Consider the following 25781-nt stretch of genomic DNA (forward strand, 5'->3'; position numbering starts at 1 on the left):
TAGCAATGGAGAACATAGGGCAGAGGCCCATAGGCCTCCTCTCTAGAGGGATCTAAACATAGATTTGGGTCCTCATGGTCCCACTACTTTGCTAGGTGCTCTCCAGCTCCTTGCTAGCAGAGAAGTGCGGGTGGTCCATGAGAAGGATGATGGGAAGAGGCATCATGGAAGTGGGGGGCTCCTCTGAAAGCGCTCCCACTTCTCGTCCATTGCTTCCCCCTCAGTCAGAGCTCCAAATGCTTCCTCGGATCCCAATGGTTGAGTCTGCCCCTGAACAGTCACAGGAGGAGCAGTCGTCCGCGGGGAAATCACAGGATCCAAAGCCCAATGGCGGTCCGCCAAAAGTGTCTCAGCAGCCGCAGCAGGGAATTGAACAACCTGCCTCTACCTCTGCTGAAACCACAGGGGTAGCACCTTGTTATCTCGGGTAAGAGAAAAAAAGCCACAATTCTAATTGCACGAGGATATGCACATAGATGTATAAAGACGTATTATTATTAAAGTTCTGTTACTGTTCTCACACATATAAAATGATTTATTTTCACCACTTTCCGGTAATGCCCATTTTTCTCTGCTACCTTGGAAATGGCTTTATGAGTTGGTGTGAATGGTGAGCCATTACGTAGCCTCCAGCAATGTGGGCCAGTGTGAAAGGAATGACCTGGTCATTGTAGGGATACTTTATAGTGTTGTTGGGGAGCAGGAACTTGGCACAGCATGTGGCAGCCATATGGGTGCAATGCAGGAAGTGAAGTAAATCTGGCCATGATAAGGCTACCCCTGGCCTCCCGGCCAGCAATGTGCTCCGCTGCTGGTGCCATCTGGACTTCAGGTTCCTTCTGCTCCTCCTCCTCATCTTCCAGCAAATACTCCCCCTCCTCCTCCTCCTCTGAAGAGGCTGTGCACTCGGAGCCCTGCTACTCATGCAGCTCGAATCCTTGCTGCTGTGCTATGTTGTGCAGCGTGCAGTAGATTCTGGAGACCCTGGCTTCTGTGTGTACTGAAGAGCTCATCCAGATCTGTCAAGGCATCCGAAGCACATCGTCAGCATCCCAATTGTTTGTTCTATGACATACCTGGTGGAAATCTGGCTTTAATTATAATTCTCCTCGGCCTCATTGCTTAGATTCCTTAAGGGCCATGTCTTTAGTGGATAGCCCTTGTTTCCAAGCAGCCAGCTGGAAAGTGTGTTTGACAGTACCAAAAGCTGATGGAGGGTGGACTGGCGCAGGATGAAAGAGTCATGAGAGCTGCCAACGAATTTGGTGCACACATGTAAGATGATCTTCCTATGGTTGCAGACCAGCTGCACATTGAGGGAGTGGAAGCTCTTGTGGTTCATAAACACTCCTGGGTGATGTAGGGGTGCCCTGATGACCACATGTGTGTATCCATGGGAAGCCAGACAAAATAGCAAAGTAACACTGGCTTCATCGGTGGCAAAGGTCACATAACTGGCTGACTTGTCAAAGAGGTCATTGGTGTCCTGTGTGATGTATCTGTGTGTGGCCGACTGCGAGATGCCACAAATGTCTGCTGCTGATCTCTGGAAGGAACCTGAGGCGAAGTTGAGGGTGCTGGTGACTTTGACAGCCACTCGTAAGGAGTGTCCACCATATCTTCTGGGCTGCAGCTCTTGCTCCAATATGCTGAAAATGTCTGCAATAGCCGAAGCCTCCTTTGGCACTGCTGCTCAGTAATGTTGAGGAAGCTCATCCTCTGCCTGTATAGCCTGTGTTGGGGATATCGCCTCTGGCACAGTGCAGCCCAGAGTACTGATGCCCTCTGTGCTGTGGAGCATCTGGTTGTTAAGGAGAAGGTTGGTGGTATTGTTGCTGCTGCCGCTGGTGTGCCTGCTGCTGCCCGTGGTGGGGCTCATCCTGGTCCGATTCTGAGGACCAAGGTGAGACAGGATAAGCAGCACCCAAGCTGATATAATAGATGGCAAATCAAGTGGAGATCAGAGGACCAATCTGTCAATGTTGTGATTGTTACTACCAATGTGGTGAAACTGGCTTCCGAGGTTGCAGAAAAGAATTGAAAACTGTAGACACCTAAATCTATGCTCAAAATGGAGTCAGCAAGAGCCTTTCCCTTAGGCAAGTAATGAGGTGTCATGTGGGAGTATTTATTGGGATTTCTGTGCTCTTCATTAATGGGAGTCCAACAAAAATCAAAAGGTTTGGTTAAAAACCCTAATACAAAAGCAAAATACTGCGAATGCTGGAAATCTGAAATAAAAACAGAAAATGCTGTAAACACTCACCAGGTTAGGCAGCATCTATGGAGAGAGAAACAGAGTTAACCTTTGCGGGTTCCTGACGCGCTCACAATTTTGGCAATTTTACTGCCAACCCGCCTCCACGCCCTGCAGCGGGAAAGTTCCAACCAATGTTCCTCTTGTTTCCGCAGATGAGTCACTTTCATCCACATCTGCTAAACCCATTCCTGAGACAATTATAACCTCTGTGGAGGACAGCAATGAGACCCAAGAGGACATTGAATCCTTTGGTAAGGAGGAATCCAACAACAGACATTGAAGACATACCACCCAGAAACCAAATTACAAGCTGTGCTGCTGAATGTTAGACCCGACAGCTGCTACAAGATCCTCCGGAGTATATGTTGTGAGCTGGAGGGCTGGACACAGTTGGCCAAGTAGAGCAAGTAGAGGCAAAAAGGGAATTCCCTAATGATATGCCAATGGGGCCCTGCACCATGGGGAAGCCCACTATCTTGGCAAAACTGCATGCATGCTCCAGCTGCTTCTCTCTGGTCATGGGGAAGAAAATGCAGTCCCTTCTCCTTCTGTAGAGAGCATCTGTGACCTCGCGGATGCAGCAATGGATGGCAAACTGGGAGATGTTGGAAATGTCTCCTGTTGCACACTGGAAGGATCTGCTGGTGAGCGCGATGGTGACCTGGACTGCCACTGAGAGAGCTGTCCTCATTCTGGTCTGAGGCTTGAGATCTGGTTGCAGGAGATGGCAGAGCTCTGTGACCATGTCCTTGCTGAAGCACAGGCTTCGAACACACTGTTCCTCAGTGAAATTGATGTAAAACTGCTGACGGAATACCCGGGGAGGGTAAGGTCTCCTGTTGATCACCCTTTGGCTCTCTTCCCTCAGACCACATTTTGCTGTCGTTCTCCCTGCCGAAGTTGCCTCCGACGATGACGTTGGAGCGCGAGGTCCAGTGCCAACACAACATCCATGAAACGATACAAATGTTGGACTTTTAAATCTGCCCTCAATGAAAGTCACGATCAGGCAGAACAATCCTTCAACTGGAAATCGGTGAAATCTGTCAAAACGCCTGTCTGCCCATGTGGAAGTAAGCAGCAAACATCATTGGCTGATTAAAACTGTACCCGATGCTGGCGCCTTTAAATAGTGCTCCTCCAGCCAACTTCCGACTGAAACACGACAGCTGAAGCTATTGTAGTCAGCACCAGGTGGCAAAATGGGGTGAGGGCCAATTTATCTTCCGAGGTGGTAACCGTGTGCTGTGCATGATGCCGTCAGCATCGCTGAAAGCAGCCAAGCTGCTACATGTTAACGCCGTCACAATACCCCCACCCAATTTAGTGGGAGGCGCTGTTCTCGTCGCGCCCGGGCGAAAACTCATTTGCCCTCGGGATGCTAACAGGAGGTGCAAAATTCCACAATTTCTCCTCCTAAGACTGTTAATTCAACATTTTAACCAATTGTTTTTTCTTATTGGACCTCTGTTACTAAGTGCATCATCATAAAATAAAGGTTTAACCAATGGGTAATTGTTCTCAAAATCAATGCTAGTACAAAAGCTGTAATAATTGATGTTATTCAGCTCGTGGTCTTTTTCAAGGTGTCGAAAATATATAAGCAAATGGAAAGATAAATCTGCAATACTACATTAAATTAAATATCAAGGATAGGACAAAGAGACAAAGAGACACTGATCAAACTCGTAAAAGAACATTTTAGGATAGATATCAGAAAATTCTTCTCACGGTGAGCGTTCACATATAGGATATTCTTCCAGATTCAAATATGGATGTGAAAGCCATTGGAACATATATAAAATAATTGGGTACTGCAATAGAGGGATTTTGGTGCTTTGCTGGATGGATAAACTTAGATAAGCCAAATTGTCTTCCTTGCCCATAATTACGCTAAGCAAAGACATCGGGGCTAAAATTCCAGCCTCGCTGGGTCCGTACGAAGTGCGCACGGACCCGGTGGGGCCTCGCAAAAAACGTTTTTTGGGGCACGATGTGCATATGCCGAAAACTGGCTTTTCCGATCTGTCAAGATTTCTCTTGACAGATCCTCCGCATCCCCGGGAGAAGGACATTCGCGTTGGAGAGATTGGGCTATTGGCCTTCAAACTTTTACACCTGGCAAAAGCAGTCGTATAGCTTACTTTTACCAGCGTAAGAGTTTTAAAACATCTAAAAATTAACTTTAAATACACATTTTAATAGTAACAACCCTGTTCATTAAGCTAAGTTTATTTTTAACACTATTAAAACACATTAAAAAAAATTCCAAAAAATATTTTTTTTTGAAAACATTTAATTACAATTTAATTTCAATTAATTTTAAACATGTGAGTGTTTTATTTAATTATTATGCTGTGTTTGGGTGTTTTGAGTTCCCATTATTATCAATGAGAATACTGCATCGTGATTGGTTGTCCAGGTCCACGTGACTCCAGCTTGGACTTCCATACCTCGAAGACAGGTCCCCATACATTGCACAGCGAATCTAGGCCTCCGACCGAGATCTTGCGTTTCTGCAAGACCAACAGATAGATTCGAAGATTTTTTTCGGGTGGGAGGCGTTCGTACGAAGGAAGCCTCCAACCTCAATTTTAGGCCCATCATCTTTTATCAGCTCTGTGTCCATATCTGACAAGCCACCCCTGTTTCTTCTAACATGTGAAGGAGAAGGATGACACATATTATTGTAGCAATATTTACTTGCATGGCATTTTTTTTAAATCCTCTTATGAGGTGATTTAAAAATATGTTCTTTGTGTCAATCTGCAGGTATCAATGAAGAAGATGAGCAGCATAAAGAAAGAAAAAAGGTAAGACAATAATAATTGGGTTCACATTTCGTACTTGGAGTAAAAAGTAAACAGTTTGGTGTTTCAGTGATAAAATACTAAATGTGAATTTGAAGCTAAAGTCCCGCTGCAAATGGGGGGGGATGGGGGGCGAACAGGTCAAGTGATGAGCGAACAGGTCAAGTGATGGAGAGTGGATTTGTGCCGCACTCCCGACCCATACCATTTTAACTGCCGGGATTTCAGCAACGCTACTTTCTAATGCTATTTTCCAACACCTGTTAGTTTTCTTTCGAGAAACCTATTGTCTGCGTCTTTAAATTGCACATATATCTTTGGCTAGGGGTGGACTGGCCAAATGGAAAATCGGGAGATTTCCCAAGTTCCCCCATGAATGTTTTTTTTAATTTGTTCATGGGATGTGGGCATCGCTGACAAGGCCTGCATTTATTGCCCATTCCTAATTGTCTTTGAAAAGATGGTGGTGAGCCACCTTCTTAAACCGCTGCAGTCCGTGTGATGATGGTACTCCCACATTGCTGTTACGGAGGGAGTTCCAGAATTTTAACCCAGTGACGATGGAGGAACGTCGATATATTTCCAAGTCAGGATGGTGTGTGACTTGGAAGGGAACGTGGAGGTGATGGTGTTCCCATGCACCTGCTGCCCTTGTCCTTCTAGGTGGTAGAGGTTGCGGGTTTGGTAGGTGCGACTGAAGAAGCCTTGGTGAGTTGCTGCAGTGCATCTTATAGATGGTGCATACTGCAGCCACGGTGCGCCGGTGCTGAAGGGAGTGAATGTTTAAGGTGGTGAATTGGGTGCCAATTAAGTGGACTGCTTTGTCCTGGATGGTGTCAAGCTTCTTAAATGTTGTTGGAGCTGCACTCATCCAGGCAAGTGGAGAATATTCCATCACACTCCTGACTTCTGCCTTGCAGATGGTGGAAAAACTTTGGGGAGTCAGGAGGTGAGACACTCGCCGCAGAATACCCAGCCTCTGACCTGTCTTGTTGCCACAGTATTTATGTGCTTGGTCCAGTTAATTTCTGGTCAGTGGTGACCCCGAAGATGTTGATGGTGGGGATTTCAGCCGTCGAGTATCAAGGGGCGGCAGTTAGACTCTCGCTTGTTGGATATAATCATTGCCTGGCACTTGTGTGGTGTGAATGTTACTTGCCACTTATCAGCCCAAGCCTGAATGTCATCCAGATCTTGCTGCATGCGGGCATGGACTGCTCCATTATCTGAGGAGTTGCGAATGGCACAGAACACTGTGCAGTCATCAGCAAACATCCCCACTTCTGACCTTATGATAGAGGGAAATGATAGGCTCATGACAAAGGATGAAACTGCGTACTGTGTACAATGAGCAAGTGTGACCTTAGCTCCTTTAATGAGACTCCGGAGTGCAGGTACCTTGTGGGTGGCCTGCTTATATACCGTGCTCCCAAGGGATACTGGGATCCCTTGGATCTCCAACAGGTAGGCCCTCTGGTGTAGTGTAATACAGGTTGCAAGGGGTTAAACACATAACATCACTCCCCCGTCAATAGTACACTTATTTACAAGGTGAGACGATCTGGGGCTTTTCGCTCCCTTGTCGATTGTCTCGGTACAAATGCGGGTGTGGGTGAGTTGGTTAGTTCTTCACTGGGCTGCTGGGCAGCCGGCCTTGCTGGGTTGCTGGGGATGGTGAGTTCGGCTTCGTGGTCAACCATGATATCAGTTGCCAGTTGTGTGTGTGTTGGAGGGTCAAAGTTGGTGGCGTCTTCTTCAGTTTGTTTGTAGCTGTTGGTGAACCGTAATTTGATTTGGCCCAAATGTTTTCTGTACTTTAGTCCATTGATCAGTTTGATGTGAAACACCCTATTCCCCTCTTTGGCTGTGACCGTGCCAGTGAGCCATTTGGGACCATTTCCATAATTGAGTACAAACATAGAAACATAGAAAATAGGTGCAGGATTAGGCCATTCGGCCCTTCGAGTCTGCACTGCCATTCAATATGATCATGGCTGATCATGCAACCTCAGTATCCCACCCCTGATTTCTCTCCATACCTCCTGATCCCTTTAGCCATAAGGGCCACATCTAACTCCCTTTTGAATATGTCCAATGAACTGGACTCAACAACTTTCTGTGGCAGAGAATTCCACAGGTTCACAACTATCTGGGTAAAAAAGTTACTCCTCATCTCGGTCCTATATGGCTTACCCCTTATCTTTAGACTGTGACCCCTGGTCTGGACTTCCCCAACATTGGGAACATTCTTCCTGCATCCAACCTGTCCAGTCCCGTCAGAATTTTATATGTTTCCATGAGATCCCCTCTCATTCTTCTAAATTCCAGTGAGTACAAGCCGAGCGGATCCAGTCTTTCCTCATATGTCAGTCCTGCCAATTTTGCATCAAGTTTGCAGATGGCACTAAACTGGGTGGCGGTGTGAGCTGTGAGGAGGATGCTAAGAGGCTGTAGGGTGATTTGGACAGGTTAGGTGAGTGGGCAAATGCATGGCAGATACAGTATAATGTGGATAAGTGTGAGGTTATCCACTTTGGTGGCAAAAACACGAATGCAGAATATTATCTGAATGGCGGCAGATTAGGAAAAGGGGAGGTGCAATGAGACCTGGGTGTCATGGTTCATCAGTCATTGAAAGCTGGCATGCAGGTACAGCAGGCGGTGAAGAAGGCAAATGGCATGTTGGCCTTCATAGCTAGGGGATTTGAGTATAGGAGCAGGGAGGTCTTACTGCAATTGTACAGGGACTTGGTGAGGCCTCACCTGGAATATTGTGTTCAGTTTTGGTCTCCTAATCTGAGGAAGGATGCTCTTGCTATTGAGGGAGTGCAGCGAAGGTTCACCAGACTGATTCCAGGGATGGCTGGACTGACATATGAGGAGAGACTGGATCAACTGGGACTTTATACACAGGAGTTTAGAAGGATAAGAGGGGATCTCATAGAAACGTATAAGATTCTGACTGGACGGGATAGGTTAATGTGGGAAGAATGTTCCTGATGTTGGGGAAGTCCAGAACCAGGGGACACAGTCTTAGGATAAGGGGTAGGCCATTTAGGGCTGAGATGAGGAGAAACTTCTTCACTCAGAGAGTTGTTAACCTGTGGAATTCCCTGCCGCAGACAGTTGTTGATGCCAGTTCATTGGATATATTCAAGAGGGAGTTAGATATGGCCCTTACGGCTAAAGGGATCAAAGGGTATGGAGAGAAAGCAGGAAAGGGGTACTGAGGTGAATGATCAGCCATGATCTTATTGAATGGTGGTGCACGCTCGAAGGGCCGAATGGACTACTCCTGCACCTATTTTCTATGTTTCTATTTTTCTGCCATCCCAGGAATCAATCGGGTGAACCTTCGCTGCACTCCCTCAGTAGCAAGCATGTCCTTCCTCAGATTAGGAGACCAAAACTGCACACAATACTCAAGGTGTGGTCTCACCAAGGCCCTGTACAACTGCAGTAAGACCTCCCTGTTCCTATACTCAAATCCCCTCGCTATGCAGGCCAGCATGCCATTTGCTTTCTTGACTGTTTGCTGTATCTGCATGCCTACCTTCAATGACTGATATACCATGACACCCAGGTCTCATTGCACCTCCTCTTTTACTAATCTCTCACCATTCGGATAATAATCTGCAATCCTGTTTTTGCCACCAAAGTGGAAAACCTCACATTTATCCACATTATACTGCAGCTGCCATGCATTTGCCCATTCACCTAACCTGTCCAAGTCCCCCTGCAGCCTCTTAGCATCCTCCTCGCAGCTTGCACTGCCACCCAGCTTAGTGTCACCTGCAAACTTGGATATATTACCTTCAATTCCTTCGTCTAAATAATTAATGTATATTATAAATAGCTGGGGTCCCAGCACTGAACCCGGGCGGCACCCCACTAGTCACTGCCTGCCATTCTGAAAAGGACCCATTTATTTCCACTCTTGGCTTCGTGTCTGCCAATCAGTTCTCTATCCATGTAAATACATTACCCCCAATACCATGTGCTTTAATTTTGCACACTAATCTCTTGTGTGGGACCTTGTCAAAAGCCTTTTGAAAGTCCAAATACACCACATCCACTGGTTCTCCCTTATCCACTCTACTCGTTATATCCTCAAAAAACTCTAGACGATTTGTCAAGCTTGATTTTCCTTTCCTAAATCCATGCTGACTTGGACCGATGCGCTGCTTTCCAGATGCGCTGCTATTACATTTTTAGTAATTGATTCCAGCATTTTCCCCACCACCGATGTCAGGTTAACTGGTCTATATTTCCTTGTTTTCGCTCCCTGCTTTTTTCAAAAGTGGGGTTACATTAGCTACCCTCCAATCCATAGGAACTGATTCAGACTGCATGGAATGTTGGAAAATGACCACCAATGCATCTACTATTTCTAGGGCCACTTCCTTAAATACTCTGGGATGCAGACTATCAGGCCCTTGGGATTTATCGGCCTTCAGTCCCTTCAATTTCCCTAACACCATTTCCTGACTGATAAGGATTTCCCTCAGTTCCCCCTTCTCGCTAGACCCTCGGTCCCCTAGTATTTTCGGGAGATTATTCGTGTCTTCCTAAGTGAAGACAGAACCAAAGTATTTGTTCAATTTTTCTGCCATTTCCTTGTTCCCCATTATGAATTCACCTGATTCTGACTGCAAGGGACCTACATTGGTCTTCAGTAATCTTTTTCTCTTCACATATCTATAGAAGCTATTGCAGTCAGTTTTTATGTTCCCTGCAAGCTTACTCTCATCTTCTATTTTCCCCCTCCTAATTAAACCCTTAGTCCTCCTCTGCTGGATTCTAAATTTCTCCTAGTCTTCAGGTTTGCTGCTTTTTTTGGCCAAATTTTATGCCTCTTCGTTGGATTTAACACTTTCCCTAATTTCCCTTGTTAGCCACAGTTGAGCCACCTTCCCTTTGTTATTCTTATGCCACACAGGGCTATACAATTGTTGTAGTTCATCGATGAGATCTTTAAATGTCTGCCATTGCCTATCCATCATCAACCCTTTGCGTATCATTCTCCAGTCTATCCTAGCCAATTCACGTCTCATACCGTCGAAGTTTCCTTTCTTTAAGTTCAGGATCCTAGTCTCTGAATTAATTGTGTCACTCTCCATCTTAATGAAGAATTCTACCATATTATGGTCACTCTTCCCCAAGGGGCCACGCATGACCAGATTGCTAATTAATCCTCTCTCGTTACACAAGACCCAGTCTAGGATGGCCTGCTCTCTTGGTTCCTCGACATATTGGACTGGAAAACCATCCCTTATGCACTCCAGGAAATCCTCCTCCACAGTATTGCTACCAGTTTGGTTAGCCCAATCAATATGTAGATTAAAGTCACCCATGATAACTGCTGTACCCTTATTGCACGCATCCCTAATTTCCTGTTTGATGCCATCCCCAACCTCCCGACTATTGTTTCGTGTTCTGTACACAACTCACACTGATGTTTTCTGCCCTTTGGTGTTTCGCAGCTCTACCCATATGGATTCCACATCATTCACGCTAATGTCCTTCCTTGCTATTGCATCCGGGGGGGGAGCGGAGCGGGAGCTGGGGGAATCCGGGGGGGGAGCGGAGTGGGAGCTGCGGGGGTGGGGTCGGAGCGGGAGGTTGAGAGAGCCAGCTGAACAGGGGAGGAAGCAGGAGCCAGAGCAGGAGCTGGACGAGGGAAGTGCAGCCTGATTCTCGCAGCCCCAGTGAGCCCATATCGGCCAGGGCTAGAGGCTGCGTGCTTCGGGCCCCTCCCACACAGTTTCGGGTGCTGGGAGCTACTGCACATGCGCGCCCACTGTAGCGTGCCTGTGCAGAGGTCCCAGCACTGATTTCAGCGTAGAGACCTGGCTCTGCCCCCCACAGCTCGTGCTGCGCTGCGCCGAGCTCCAAAGGACCTGCAGGAAGCCGGAGAATCTGCAGGTATTTTTTAGGCGCACTTTCGGGCGTGAAAAACGGCCGTTCTAGGCGCGGACCAAAACTTGGGCCCATTGTCTCATGGAATCATTATTAGAGCATCTGAAGACATAACAATTGCCGATGAGATTACGGACTTTCACGTGAAAATGGCTAACCTTGGTATGTCGCAGCAGTTCGCCAATGGTAATAATTGGGAAGCCTATGTGGAGAGGCTCGACCATTTCTTCAGCAAACGACCTGGCAGGCGACAATCCAGCCACACTGGCTGATAAGCGCAGAGCTATCCTGCTAACCATTTGTGGGCCCACCGTCTATGGCCTCGTCAGGGACTTTCTGGCACCAGCGAAGACAACAACCAAAACCTATGAGGAGCTTGTAACGCTGATCCAAGAACAACTCAAGCCCAAGGAGAGCATCCTCACAGCCAGACATCGGTTTTATACACACCGACGGCCCGAAGGCCAGGAGATCGTGAAATATGCTGCAGACCTCAGGAGGCTGGCGGCACCGTGTGATTTCGGCGACCACCTCACCAAAGCACTGCGGGATATCTTTGTCATCAGAATCGGTCATGAGGGCCTTCTTCATAAGCGACTATCTGCGGATACCACAGTCACACTACAGAAGGCAATCTCTGTGAGACAAGCATTCTCATCCTCAGGACTCAAACCCGGCAAGTACTATGCACAGAGACTGGATTGTAGAACGTGAATCCTCTCAGGGGAGAGAGAACAGGCCCCCGAGTCTCTTAACTCAGAGTCCGCCAAGGGGGGCTAATCAAGCAGCACAATGCTGGCGTTGCGGAGGGAATCACAGGGCTCACCAGTGCAATTTTAAAGACTTTTGGCCCAAGTTTCCACACGCGTCTAGAACGGCGCAGTCCCGACCTGGACACCCGTTTTTCGCGCCACAAAGTGCGCCTAAAAAAATCCTCGGTATTCTCCACCTACTTGCAGGTCCTCTGGCTCTCGGCGCAGCCAGCATGAGCTGTGGGGGGGGCGGAGCCAGGTCCCTGCGCTGAAAACAGTGCCGGGACCTCTGCACATGCGCGCTACAGTAGGCACGCAAGTGCAGTAGCTCCAGGCGCTGAACTGTGTGGGAGGGGCCCGAAGCACGCAGCCCCTAGCCCTGGCTGAATGGCCTCACTGGGGCTGCGTGAATAAGGCTCCTCCCACGGCCAGCTCCTGCTCCCCCCCCTGACCAGACCCGACACTCGCTCCCCCCCCCCCGCCTCCGGACCAGACCCGACACCCGCTCCCCGCCTCCCCCCTGCCTCCGGACCAGACCCGACACCCGCTCCCCCCCCCCCCCCCCCGCCTCCGGACCAGACCCGACACCCGCTCCCCGCCTCCCCCCTGCCTCCGGACCAGACCCGACACCCGCTCCCCCCCCCCCCCCGCCTCCGGACCAGACCAGACCTGACACCCGCTCCCCGCCCCTCCCCTGCCTCCGGACCAGACCCGACACCCGCTCCCCCCCCCCGCCTCCAGACCAGACCAGACCCGACACCCGCTCCCCGCCCCCCCCCTGCCTCCGGACCAGACCCGACACCCGCGCCCCCCCCCCCGACTGACCCGACCCGCGCTCCCGCCCCCCCGACCCGACCCCCCCCCCCCACTGGATCCGACCTGACTCCCGCTCCCGGACTGGATCCGACCTGACCTCCCCCCCCCTCCCTCCCTCTCCCCCCCTCCCTCTCCCTCTCTCTCTCTCTCCCCCCCTCTCTCTCTCTTCCCCCCCCCCCCCCCCCCCCCGACCCGACCCAACCCAACGCCACCTACCTGTAAATTTGGTGATGGGGACGGGCCGGCAGCCTTCGGTCCCGAAAGGCCTGCCTGAAGCACTTTCACACAGGTAGGAAGATGGTTAATTTAATCTTTTCTTTGCTTATAAATGTTTATTCAGGTTGGATTTATTTGTATAATATTTGTATAAGTATAAATAAGGATTTATTATAGAATTTAATGACTTCCCTTCCCCCCCCCCCACCTCGTTCTGGACGCCTGATTTGTAACCTGCGCCTGATTTTTTAATGTGTAGAACAGGTTTTTTCAGTTCTACAAAAATCTTCACTGGCTCCATTCTACTTTAGTTTGGAGTACGTTTTCACTGTGGAAACTTTCAAATCAGGCGTCAGTGGCCGGACACGCCCCCTTTTGAAGAAAAAATTCTGTTCTAAAGTAGAACTGTTCTACCTGACTAGAACTGCAGAAAAAAAAATGTGGAGAATTGCGATTTCTAAGATAGTCCGTTCTCCACCAGTTGCTCCTAAAAATCAGGCGCAAATCATGTGGAAACTCGGGCCCAAAGAAACTATTCAAGCGTTTGTGAATGTTGCTACAGTTCAATCTAAATTTTAACATAGGAGCAATTTGTTAGCTATGCTCATTACCAAGTTTGCTTTAGTATTTTTGATCCCACACTGAGACAACAATAAGTAAAGTGTTAATATAAAAAAGCAATTTTGAATTAGGCAGATGAATATTGAATTTTGCTGAATGAACCCTGTTAATGTTTTGGTAGTGGAACTGGCTGATTGTTAGCAAATCCTTCTCAACAAGTCCATTGGGTGTTTGATACTTTCTACAAAAGGAAGTTGCTAAGGATTCCAGATTATTGTTGCAGTTATTCTTTTTTTTTCAATGATGAGTTGACAGCATGATCAAATATCAATGTCGACTGACTCTTTTCGGGAACAAGATTACTTGAGGGACACATGAGAATCAACATTTTCTCTTTTGGAGGGTGAGGGTGTAGAATTCATTACCATCGACAGTGAATGCGAGATCCTCCTTCAGGTAGACAGATTGTGCTACAATTAAACTGTTATGACTTCATTGATCTCCCACATAATTACATCATGCGTTTAATTTTACTTTATTTAAAACTGTTTATACAGGCACCCACCCAAAAGTGACATAGAAACTCAATGAGCTAGAAATTTGCAGGTTTGCGCCCGTTTAGCGCCATGGCGGAGAGGAAAAAGTAATTTTTTTTTGGCGCTAAATGTGATGCACAGAATTTAGCATTCGAGCAGAAAATTCGGCAGCGGTTTTGCGCCGGTGATAAAAATTATTCGCGCACATTTTTTTTTACCATTTTTATGACGTCAATCGGCGTGCAACGCTCCGCTTTGGTCGCGCGTGGAAAATTTGCCAATATCGCCATTTTTACCGCCTGCCCAAAAACACGCGTGAAAAAAATCAAGTCTTACCAGGTCAGACCCAAGGCACACCTGGCGCTAACGACGCCATTTTGAAAAATGGAGCAGAAGTTAAGTGCATAAAAGGATTTGGAGGGAAGGCTGCATTTTATACATTGAGGTTTTTGTGAGTTTATAGTTCGTTTTAAGACTATTTAAGGACATTTAAAAGAATGGGGCTATGATATCTCTGCCGTTACTGCTGGCTGCTTTTTCGTTGCAACATTGAGCTGGAAGAAGGCTTATTCAAGAGCATTTTGAGCATAATCAAAGAGCTCGCAGATGTATGGGGAGGAGGCCTTACCCCCCACGAGTTTACAGGGAACAGAGCTCATACCTGCCGCTGTCTGAGGCACAGTGCGTTCAAAGGCTGCATTTCCAAAAAGAGGTGGTCACAGAGATATGCCAGCTCATAAAGGCAGACCTACAGCCTACCAGCAGCATCAGGACTGCATTGCCTGTTGAGGTGAAGGTGACTACAGCACTTGCCTTCTATGCCTCCGTCTCGTTTCAGGCATCAGTGGGTATCATATGTTCCATCTCGCAGTTCGTTACACATAGCTGCATTCGCCAGGTGACTACTGCACTGTACACATGCAGGATGGACTTTAATAAAGTTCCAAATGGCCAAGGAGGCGCAGAATGAGAGGGCTGTGGGTTTTGCACGAATTGTTGGCTTCTCCAAGACTATATGCACATTGCCCTGTAAGCACCTTTTGAGGATCCAGAGGTTTACCGAAACCGAAAGGGATTCCACTCGCTGAACGTACCGATCGTTTGCGACCATACTCAGTGCATCATGGCAGTAAATGCTCAGTTTCCAGGGGGCATCTTGCGTGAGAGCAGTATCTCATACCTTTTTGAGCATCAGCCACAAAGCCAGAGCTGGATGTTGGGGAACAAAGATTACGGCCTTGCCACCTGGCTCATGACCTCCCTCCAGAATGCTCAGATACAAGCTGAGCATCGCTATAATGACAGTCATAGAGACATACGCAACATTGTTGAAAAGAAAATTGGAGTGCTCAAGCAGCGCATCCGATGCCTGGACGACTCTGGAGGCAGTCTGCAATACTCCCCATAGCAGGTCGCTGAGTTGATTGTGGTGTGTGCTGCATGCTACACAACTTAGCCTTCATGAGGGGACATGATTTACCACTGGGGATTGCAGAACCACCTCAGGAGAGAGGGGAGGAGGTGGCGGGGGGGGGCGGGAGGAGGAGGGCGAGGAGCCTGGCGATGAACCCATGCCACCACCCCCACCACCACCTCCACAGGGGAGGCCTCTTGGAGCTTTTGCCACTGCAAAAGTCTTACGTCAGCAGCTCATAATTCCATGCTTTGCTTTAACAATGAAAGGCATGTTTCACCGTTGCCTGCCCACTCTATCCTACCATGTTGACTATTCCCCCTCTTATTCTGCAAATGAGACACTGCACAAGAATGGTTAAGGTGAACAAAATGATTTATAAAACATTTGTATATTTATGAAACATTTGTAAATTTATGAAACTTTGTCAACTTTAATTTTTAAACTTAAGTACATTTTTAACTTGACCACAATTTGTAAAACTTTTAAAACTTTTATACAATAACCAAAACAGGGAAACAACAGCAAAACAACAACAAAACAAGAACAATCCCTGCACCGAACGTCTTTTAACTGCGGCCACCTTTCCCCCCCGTCAACCTAACATCCCCTCCTCGCTTCTGGCCCTTACCTGTGTTGGGACCAAGATGGTGTGTAGCAAGGTGCGCAGAGCACTGCTGTTGTTGTGGCAGAGATAATGGAGACGCCATTGGACGCCCTGGAGAAGCTCGGGGCATGGAAGGCCCAGCTTCTGAGTGGCAAGGCTCTTGCTCAGCCTTACCACTCACAGGTGCTGTCGGTCTGGGTGGTCTGACACTGGGAACTGCGGTGCAAAAAGTCGAGACCATCAGTTGCTGGTGGACATTGACAGCCTCGGTGTTCACCCGCGTCGCAGCTTCAATCTATGACATGCCCTCCCTCATGTCTGCAGATAGGGCCGCAGTGTTGCCGGAAATGCCACCCAGGACCTCGAGGAGCTGTCGGCTGAGCTTGATGCTCTCCCTTGACAGTCCCACCATATCCAGGTGTGCATCTGCCTGTCTTTCAGCAGACTGGCTTTGCCAACTCAATCTCCGATGGAGACGACACACTGGGTTCAACCCTAGGGGTACGTTGCTGCACACGACTTGGACCCGGTGCCTCGGATGGGACAAAGCCTGTGAATGTGGCTTCCTCTGAGGAACTTGTGGCCGCAGCTAAAAGTGATGCTGACTGCATCACTCCCTCTACCCCCTCCACCACACCATCCCACCCCCACTACCTCCTCCACCTCCTCCACCCCCACCACCCCACAGCTTCATCATCTTGTTCCTCCCGTGGAGGGTCCTCAGCGTGACCCTCATCTGCTTCCTCCGCCCACACATGATGGGCTGAGGTGGAGACTTTGATAGGAGGATGTGGTGCTTCAGAATCCTCATCTGCAAAATAGAAAACAACAGACGACTGGTTAGCTGCAGGGGAGGGGGCAAGGTGACATGAGTAAGGTCAAATAGTGCAGGCTTATTTGAAGGATTGTTGCTACTGCATTATATGTCGTCGAGAGACACTTCATCACATTACCCGAACCCTAGCCCACAGACACTGCATCACATTACCCGAACCCTAGCCCACAGACACTGCATCACATTACCCGAACCCTAGCCCACAGACACTGCATCACATTACCCGAACCCTAGCCCACAGACACTGCATCACATTACTCGAACCCTAGCCCACAGACACTGCATCACATTACCCGAACCCTAGTCCACAGACACTACATCACATTGCCCGAACTCTAATCCACAGACACTGCATCACATTGTCCCAACCCTAGTCCACAGACACTACATCACATTGCCCCAACTCTAATCCACAGACACTGCATCACATTGTCCCAACCCGAGTCCACAGACACTACATCACATTGTCCCAACTCTAATCCACAGACACTACATCACATTGTCCCAACTCTAATCCACAGACACTACATCACATTGCCCCAACTCTAATCCACAGACACTACATCACATTGTCCCAACTCTAATCCACAGACACTATATCACATTGCCCCAACTCTAATCCACAGACACTATATCACATTGCCCCAACTCTAATCCACAGACACTACATCACATTGCCCGAACCCTAGTCCACAGACACTGCATCACATTGCCCCAACTCTACTCCACAGACACTACATCACATTGCCTCAACTCTAATCCACAGACACTACATCACATTGCCTCAACTCTAATCCACAGACACTACATCACATTGCCTCAACTCTAATCCACAGACACTACATCACATTGCCTCAACTCTAATCCACAGACACTACATCACATTACCTCAACCCTAGTCCACAGACACTACATCACATTACCCCAACCCAGCCTGGGGATTTTGCAAGACTTACTCTCAGTTTTGAAAATGGGCTGAGCACCCACATGGATAATTGACCTCCCGGAGGCACCAATTAGACCAGCCGCTCTCTCCTCCGGGTCTGTTAATGGGTGTGTTTGAGGCGGACCACCGCCAGTACGACACTGCTCGCGGCAATTGTGGGACAACTTCTCCTGCAAAAATGACAATAGAAACAGTTACCAGAGTGCCTTTTTGCTCTTGTGGTTCACACAGATAACCATCAAAGCACTTGTACCATACTATGTGCATTTAACACAGTCGTCTGTTTAATGGCCCTGGTAGTTGCATGTGGTTCATGAGGAAGACATTGATGTGCAGAAATATCTTTTAAGTTGTCAAAATGCAATCTTAATAATGTGTAATGATCATTCATGGCAAATAAGGTGCAACACTAAGCCTACCTATAGCAACATATGTCAGATTTATAATTTAGGTAATCAAGGAGTGCATGAATAAATATATTACTTACACTCACGACCCTGCAATGGTCATTCCACCTTTTCCTGCATTGCTTATAGCCCCTCCTCAGCAACACAGGTCCAAAATCGCCTTATAATGGTGGGAAGGGGAGGGGGGGGTTTATTTCGACCCCTCCTATTAAAGTCTCCCCATGTACTTTCAATTGCTGTGATCATGGCCTTGGTTGCATCGGAACTAAATTTCTTGGCTCTCTGCCTACTATATTCATCCTGCATGTTCTCTGGTCTGTGAAAAATGGCAGATTGAGACCAGACCAGGGTGTACAGCACATGTGCGGGCGCATCCTGACAGCTGACCAGAATTGCGGGAAAAAGAAATCGGAAGAAAAAAATCATGGAAAAAGAAACTGCACATGCGCAGAAGGTCCGTTTTTTTTTTCAGATCGGCGAATTCGGCTCCAGTACACAAATGCAGTTGTGCAAGGCCAGATTTACCGCTACCGCTATTGCTGGTCACCATTTTCCGAATTTTGCGCCATCCAGCGATAGCGGTATTCTGACGCTTAAAAGAAAACACCGCGAAAATCGCCAAGAAAATGGCGACAGCGTTATTTTCTAAATTTTTAGCCCAAATAGCTCAGAAAATCTAAACTCCACTGTGGTTCTGTAAGCTGTTTTCAGAAAATGACTCTGCCTATAAAGTATGGCAAAGATAAAGTCTAAAAATCACTGCTAGCATAGAAACATAGAAACATAGAAAATAGGTCCAGGAGTAGGCCATTCGGCCCTTCGAGCCTGCACCACCATTCAATAAGATCATGGCTGATCAGTCCCTCAGTACCCCTTTCCTGTTTTCTCTCCATATCCATTGATCCCTTTAACCATGAGGGCCATATCTAACTCCCTCTTGAATATATCCAATGAACTGGCATCAACAACTCTCTGTGGCAGAGAATTCCACAGGTTAACAACTCTGAGTGAAGAAGTTTCTCCTCATCTCGGTCCTAAATGGCTTACCTCTTATCCTTAGACTGCGTTCCCTGGTTCTGGACTTCCCCAACATCGGTAACATTCTTCCTGCATCTAACCTGTCCAGTTCCGTCTGAATTTTATATGTTTCAGTGAGATCCCCTCTCATCTTTCTAAACGCCAGTGAATACAGGCCCAGTCGATCCAGTCTCTCCTCATATGTCAGTCCAGCCATCCCGGAAATCAGTTTGGTGAACCTTCGCTGCACTCCCTCAATAGCAAAAACGTCCTTCCTCAGATTAGGAAACCAAAACAGAATACAATATTCCAGGTGAGGCCTCACCAAGGCCCTGTGCAACTGCAATAAGACCTCCCTGCTCCTATACGCAAAGCCCCTAGCTATGAAGGCCAACATGCCATTTGCCTTCTTCACCGCCTGCTGTACCTGCATGTCAACTTTCAATGACTGATGTACCATGACACCCAGGTCTCATTGCACATCCCCTTTTCCTAATCTACCGCCATTCAGATAATATTCTGCCTTCATGTTTTTGCCACCAAAGTGGATAACCTCACATTTATCCACATTATACTTCATCTGCCATGCATTTGCCCACTCACCTAACCTGTCTAAGTCACCTTGCAGTCTCTTAGCATCCTCCTCACAGCTTACACTGCCACCCAGCTTGGTGTCATCTGCAAACTTGGAGATATTACACTCAATTCCTTCATCTAAATCATTGATGTATATTATAAATAGCTAAGGTCCCAGCATGGAACCTTGCGGCACCCCACTAGTCACTGCCTGCCATTTATTCCGACTCTCTGCTTCCTGTCTGCCAACCAGTTCTCTATCCATGTCAATACATTACCCCCAATACCATGTGCTTTAATTTTGCACACCAATCTCTTGTGTGGGACCTTGTCAAAAGCCTTTTGAAAGTCCACATACACCAAATCCACTGGTTCTCCCTTGTCCATTCTACTAGTTACATCCTCAAAAAATTCTAGAAGATTTGTCAAGCATGATTTCCCTTTCATAATCCATGCTGACTTGGACCGATCCTGTCACTGCTTTCCAAATGCGCTGTTATTTCATCTTTAATAATTGATTACAACATTTTCCCCACTACTGGTGTCAGGCTAACCGGTCTATAATTCCCCATTTGCTCTCTCCCTCCTTTCTTAAAAAGTGGTGTTACATTAGCTACCATCCAGTCCATAGGAACTGATCCAGAGTCGATAGACTGTTGGAAAATGTTCACCAATGCATCCACTATTTCTAGGACCACTTCCTTAAGTACTCTGGGATCCAGACTATCAGGCCCTGGGGATTTATCGGCCTTTAATCCCATCAATTTCCTTAACACAGTTTCCTGACTAATAAGGATTTCCTTCAGTTCCTCCTTCTCACTGGACCCTCGGTCCCCTAGTATTTCCGGAAGGTTATTTGTGTCTTCCTTCGTGAAGACAGAACCAAAGTATTTGTTCAATTGGTCTGCCATTTCTTTGTTCCCCATTATAAATTCACTTCATTCTGACTGCAAGGGACTTACATTTGTCTTTACTAATCTTTTTCTCTTCACATATCTATAGAAGCTTTTGCAGTCATTTTTTATGTACCCAGCAAGCTTCCTCTCATATTCTATTTTCCCCCTCCTAATTAAACCCTTTGTCCTCCTCTGCTGAATTCTAAATTTCTCCCAGTCCTCAGGTTTGCTGCATTTTCTGTCCAATTTATATGCCTCTTCCTTGGATTTAACACTATCCTTAATTTCCCTTGTTAGCCGCAGTTGAACCACCCTCCCCATTTTATTTTTACTCCAGACCGGGATGTACAATTGTTGTAGGTAATCCATGTGATCTTTAAATGTTTGCTATTGCCTATCCACCGTCAACCCTTTAAGTATTATACGCCAGTCTATTCTAGCCAATTCACGTCTCATATCATCGAAGTTACCTTTCCTTGAGTTCAGGACCCTAGTCTCTGATTTAACTGTGTCACTCTCCATCTTAATAAAGAAGTCCACCATGTTATGGTCACTCTTCCCCAAGGGACCTCGCACAACAAGATTGCTAATTAGTTCTTTCTCATTACACATCACTAGGATGGCTAGCCCTCTCGTTGGTTCCTCGACATATTTGTCTAGAAAACCATCCCTAATACACTCCAGGAAATCCTCCTCCACCGTATTGCTAACAGTTTGGTTAGCCCAATCTATATGTAGATTAAAGTCACCCATGATAACTGCTGTACCTTTATTGTATGCATCCCTAATTTCTTGTTTGATGCTGTTCCTAGCCTCACTACTACTGTTTGGTGGTCTGTACACAACTCCCACTAGCGTTTTCTCCCCTTTGGTGTTCCACAGCTCTACCCATACAGATTCCACATCATCCAAGCTAATGTCCTTCCTTACTATTCCATTAATTTCCTCTTTAACCAGCAACGCTACCTCACCTCCTTTTCCTTTCTGTCTATCCTTCCTGAATGTTGAATACCCTTGGATGTTGAGTTCTCAGCCTTGGTCAACCTGGAGCCATGGCTCCGTAATGCCAATTATATCATATTCGCTAATAGCTGCCTGCGCAGTTAATTCATTCACCTTATTGTGAATACTCCTCGCATGGAGGCACAGAGCCTTCAGGCTTTTCTTTTTAATACACTTTGCCCCTTTAGAATTTTGCTGTAATGTGGCCCTTTTTGTTTTTTGCCTTGGGTTTCTCTGCCATCCACTTTTACTTTTCTTCTTTCTATCTTTTGGTTCTGCCCCAATTCTACTTCCCTCTGTCTCTCTGCCATATTGGTTTAACCCCTCCCCAACAGCACTTGCAAACATTCCCCCTAGGACGTTGGTTCCGGTCCTGCCCAGGACCATATGAACATTTAATGCATTTATATTACTCCTATAAAGGATGCAGTAAACTCTATAAGTACCTCTGTTGAAATAGGGAACAGAAAAATGTCATACGAGAATAGTTAAGTGCTTGAATGCGAAGATAGCTCACAGTTATTACTCGGCCCATCTCACAAAATATTTAATATTCAAATAGAGATGTGCAGAACAATAGGTGCTTGGTTCACAGGTCCTTATCTAATCAGTGGATTAAAATATTGTATGCTGTTTTTACTGGTAATTGGAGGGAAGCCAACATCTGCTTAAATCTGATTTTGAGATGCCAGTTAAAACTCACCAGACCCTTTACTTCCGATTAAATCCAGCAGTTCTTTTACGTAACTCAGACTAACATGATATTGTACCATGTCGCTCGTAACACAAAGACTTTGGCTGAAATGCCCGTGGCCATAAAAGGTATTTTGTTAATTATGGATGAAGGTTTGCTATATATATATTAGTGTGAGCCTGAATCGTAAATCTGTGCTTTTTTAATGCATTTACGATTTTGCTACATGCACTGCACAGATGAACTGTCTCCCCTATGTGTTCATCATGCATATTTACCCACCAATCATATTCTCACTGACAATCTGCAGCTGGTGGTAAATGAAGTCAGTAAATCAAAGCTCGTTTTCAATAATTAGTTTAAACAGCTTAATTATCTGGAAATTACCCCTTGACCTAATTAATTTACAATATGGTAACAGACAGAGTTATCGTTACACAAGAGATCCACAGCAAAGATTTGTACAGCAGGAGGTAGAACTTATCAATAAGACTCCTTCATTGGCTCAGTTGGTGAAAACAGAGTGTAACTAAGTGTAGAAACAAGGATGGTCCCACATTCAATTCCTGGTCAGTACTGAGCTAGCTGATTTCAGCCTGGGTGGCAGTAGGAATGCTACAATTGCCATCAATGCCTCTGGGATCGGGAGAGGATTATGAGAGATACCAGGGGACATCAGTGGTCATGGAACATTATCACGCATAAACACCACTAACGAGCACTCTCATCAAGGCGCAATTTCACACCAAGGGCTACTGATGAGCATTTTAGTTAGAACAGTAACTTATGCCAAAAGTTGACCTGGCTGCATCATGGATGTAATCATGTCAATCTTTCAAGTCCAGAATGGTTGTGGGACTCCGGTGGATCAGGAAAACAGGTAAATAAGGATTTAAACTGACAATCTATAAAATATCAAGGAGACGATATTGCTTTGCGCCCTGATTGGGGGTGGTAACTATCTGGGGCCAGGATTTTCTGCGCCTGGCACAGAAGTCCCGCCCCTGCCACTGAATTTGGTTTACTGCCCCTCAAAGGAAGCGGAGCACAATCTCACGCACTCCACTTCCTTTGGGGGCGGTTACCAGGATGCTACTGGGGCAGTGAGGGGAGCACTACAGGGATGCTCCACATAGCGCTGACGAGCTTCAATGCCCCTTCCCTTCACTTAAAGGGGAGGGCCGCTGCGCACTTTGCAAGGCCTCTGATGACCTCCACTAGGATACCTGGGCAGCATGCGACCGCGCCTGCAGCCCTGCGCCATATTACAGCTGACCCAAGAGTCGGCAATCAAAAAAAGGTGGTGGTCCGGGGCGCTTGCGCTCTCCCATTTAAGGAGCGCCCCAAGAGCGGATGGTGGTCAGCTTCGTGACCTGCGAAGCTAGCGTTGACAGCTGCTCATGTTAGCCTCGCGGCCCATGGTGCAATTTGCCCCGTGGGGCATTAAGGGGTCGGCGTGGGGCGCTGAGGGGTCGCCACGCACGCCGATGATGTCATCACCGGTTGTGCGGTGGTCTTGGGTGCTAACCGTGGGGCGCGGCACTGCCATGGTAGCACCTCCACAAACTCCTGGGCAATTTCCCAGGAGGCGGTAGCACCCCCCTCCCTGGGTGAAAAGTCTCCTCCGCTCTGTTAGCGGCACCTGGAGGCATTAATGGGGCTATAAAAAGGGCAATTTCATCACCCCCCCCCAATTCTTGCTAAGATTGCATACTCCATTTCCATTATAGAAAAGAAGGTTGTAATAAAATTATTGGAATAGACCAGCCTGGCTATACTAGGGTCTTTATGCTCTTAGTGAGTTTTGTGAACTCACTGCTATGATATAAAAAGCTGAGTAAGCGATTAATTGGCATCATAATTGTTGCAAATTATTGGTTCTCCTTACAGTCGCACTCCAATGGGTATCTAGTTCCTATTTGCATTTAATACTGAGAACCTCTCCCTTTCTGCAGGATTCAGGTGTGGATGATGTTTTAAATGGGATAGCATTTGCTCATATACTGTTCTGGATGCTGTTGCGATGCAATGATGCTCCTGATGCTCTCTGCTATTAGACAATCGTTTTTATAGTTGTTGCCTTTGCAAATACTTTCTGCTAAGTAAAAGCTAATTTCATTGTATTTTTTAAGGAAGTTATTCACTGGTATTGAGATTGACAAAAAAGCAAGAAAGAACCAACTCGCATTTAAATAGCAACTTTCGTGAACTCAGGACGTCCCAAAATGCTTCATAGCCAATGAAGTACTTTTTGAAGTGTAGTCACTGTTGTCGGGAGCTGCACAGTCATTTATGCACAGCAAGTTCCCACAAACAGCAATGAGATAAATGACCAAATCATTTGTTTTAGTGATGTGGGTTGAGGGATAAATGTTGGCCAAAGCACAGGGAGAACTTTCCTGCTCTTCTTCGAATAGTGTAAAAAATATGAACTTGCAATAATTAAACCAAAATTCAGATGAATACAGTCTTTTGGTTTTATTTTGCACATTGTTACTAAGAAACAGCAAACCCTACATACATTATACTAAAATAATATAAAAAACATGATCTGTTTTTCTTCCAAAGGATCCGTCTATGCCAACGGTGAGACCACCAGAGTATCCTCGATCTACATTTGTGAAGATAGGGAGCTTGGAACAAGGAGACATTTTTGTAAGTTTTAATTACATGGGCTTGGAAGGGCTGGCTTTTCAGCTTGTATTGTCTATCTGCCTATCAATGTCCATAAATGGTTATATATTAAGGAAATAATTTATTCAGCTTCTCCTCCTTCCCCACAAGGTCACCTCTGGTGTGGCCCAAGGATCCCTCCTTGGCCTCACCCTCTTCCGCATTTACGTGTTGTCCTTTGGTGACATTATGTGTAGGCATGGGACCAGTATGCTGCCGACACCCACCTCTACCTCTCCACTGCCCTGAAACACCTTGGTGTTGTCAGAATACTTTCCCGAGAATTTCCTCAGAGGTTCTGCCAAAGACTCGGTTTAACTCTAGCAGCAGTCCAATGTAAGCTACCCAAAAGCAGTAGGGACTGTGTTGTGCCAGATCCCTGCTGATTCCAAGATTTCCTGGTTGATCTTGTAATTATTTTCACTTATCTATATTCAGCTTCATTTGTGACATATTCATCCAGTTATCTAAAATGAAAATCCAAATCCTTTTGAATCTCTCATTGTTTGCACTACTTTGATATAATTTGCAAACACAGAGCTTTTGCTTACAATAGGATTGTTTGGGCTGAATGTTGGGCTTTTTGGATTTCGGGATGTTAATCGCGATGGGGCATTAAAGTTAGCGCCTGAAAATAATTTGTGCCATCGACTGCAAGTTTCGGTGAAAAAGTCAGTGGGGCGAGTGTTGGCGTTAAGTCAGGCATTGCACAACTGACTTTGTGCGCCCGAGCCAAAGCTTTTGCCATTTTGCGCATGTGCAGTGATTTTTTTTTCCAGTCACAGACGCCATTGCAGGGCGTGGCAGCTTCCTGCACGCATTTGCATATAACCCTCCCTGATAC

The 25781-nt window shown here is 46.8% G+C and overlaps 1 protein-coding gene across 1 annotated transcript in view; it reads left to right on the forward strand.

The window, feature by feature from the left end:
- LOC139228968 (cyclic nucleotide-binding domain-containing protein 2-like) overlaps positions 1-25781 on the forward strand; it is a 326735-nt gene that overhangs the window by 202494 nt on the left and 98460 nt on the right. The window contains exons 15-17 of the mRNA XM_070860580.1: positions 2413-2511; positions 5033-5073; positions 24833-24919. Of these exons, the coding sequence (XP_070716681.1) occupies positions 2413-2511; positions 5033-5073; positions 24833-24919 (227 nt within the window). The remainder of the gene's footprint in view (positions 1-2412; positions 2512-5032; positions 5074-24832; positions 24920-25781) is intronic.

This window comes from Pristiophorus japonicus, chromosome 2, assembly GCF_044704955.1.
Source record: "Pristiophorus japonicus isolate sPriJap1 chromosome 2, sPriJap1.hap1, whole genome shotgun sequence".
Classification (NCBI taxonomy): domain Eukaryota; kingdom Metazoa; phylum Chordata; class Chondrichthyes; family Pristiophoridae; genus Pristiophorus; species Pristiophorus japonicus.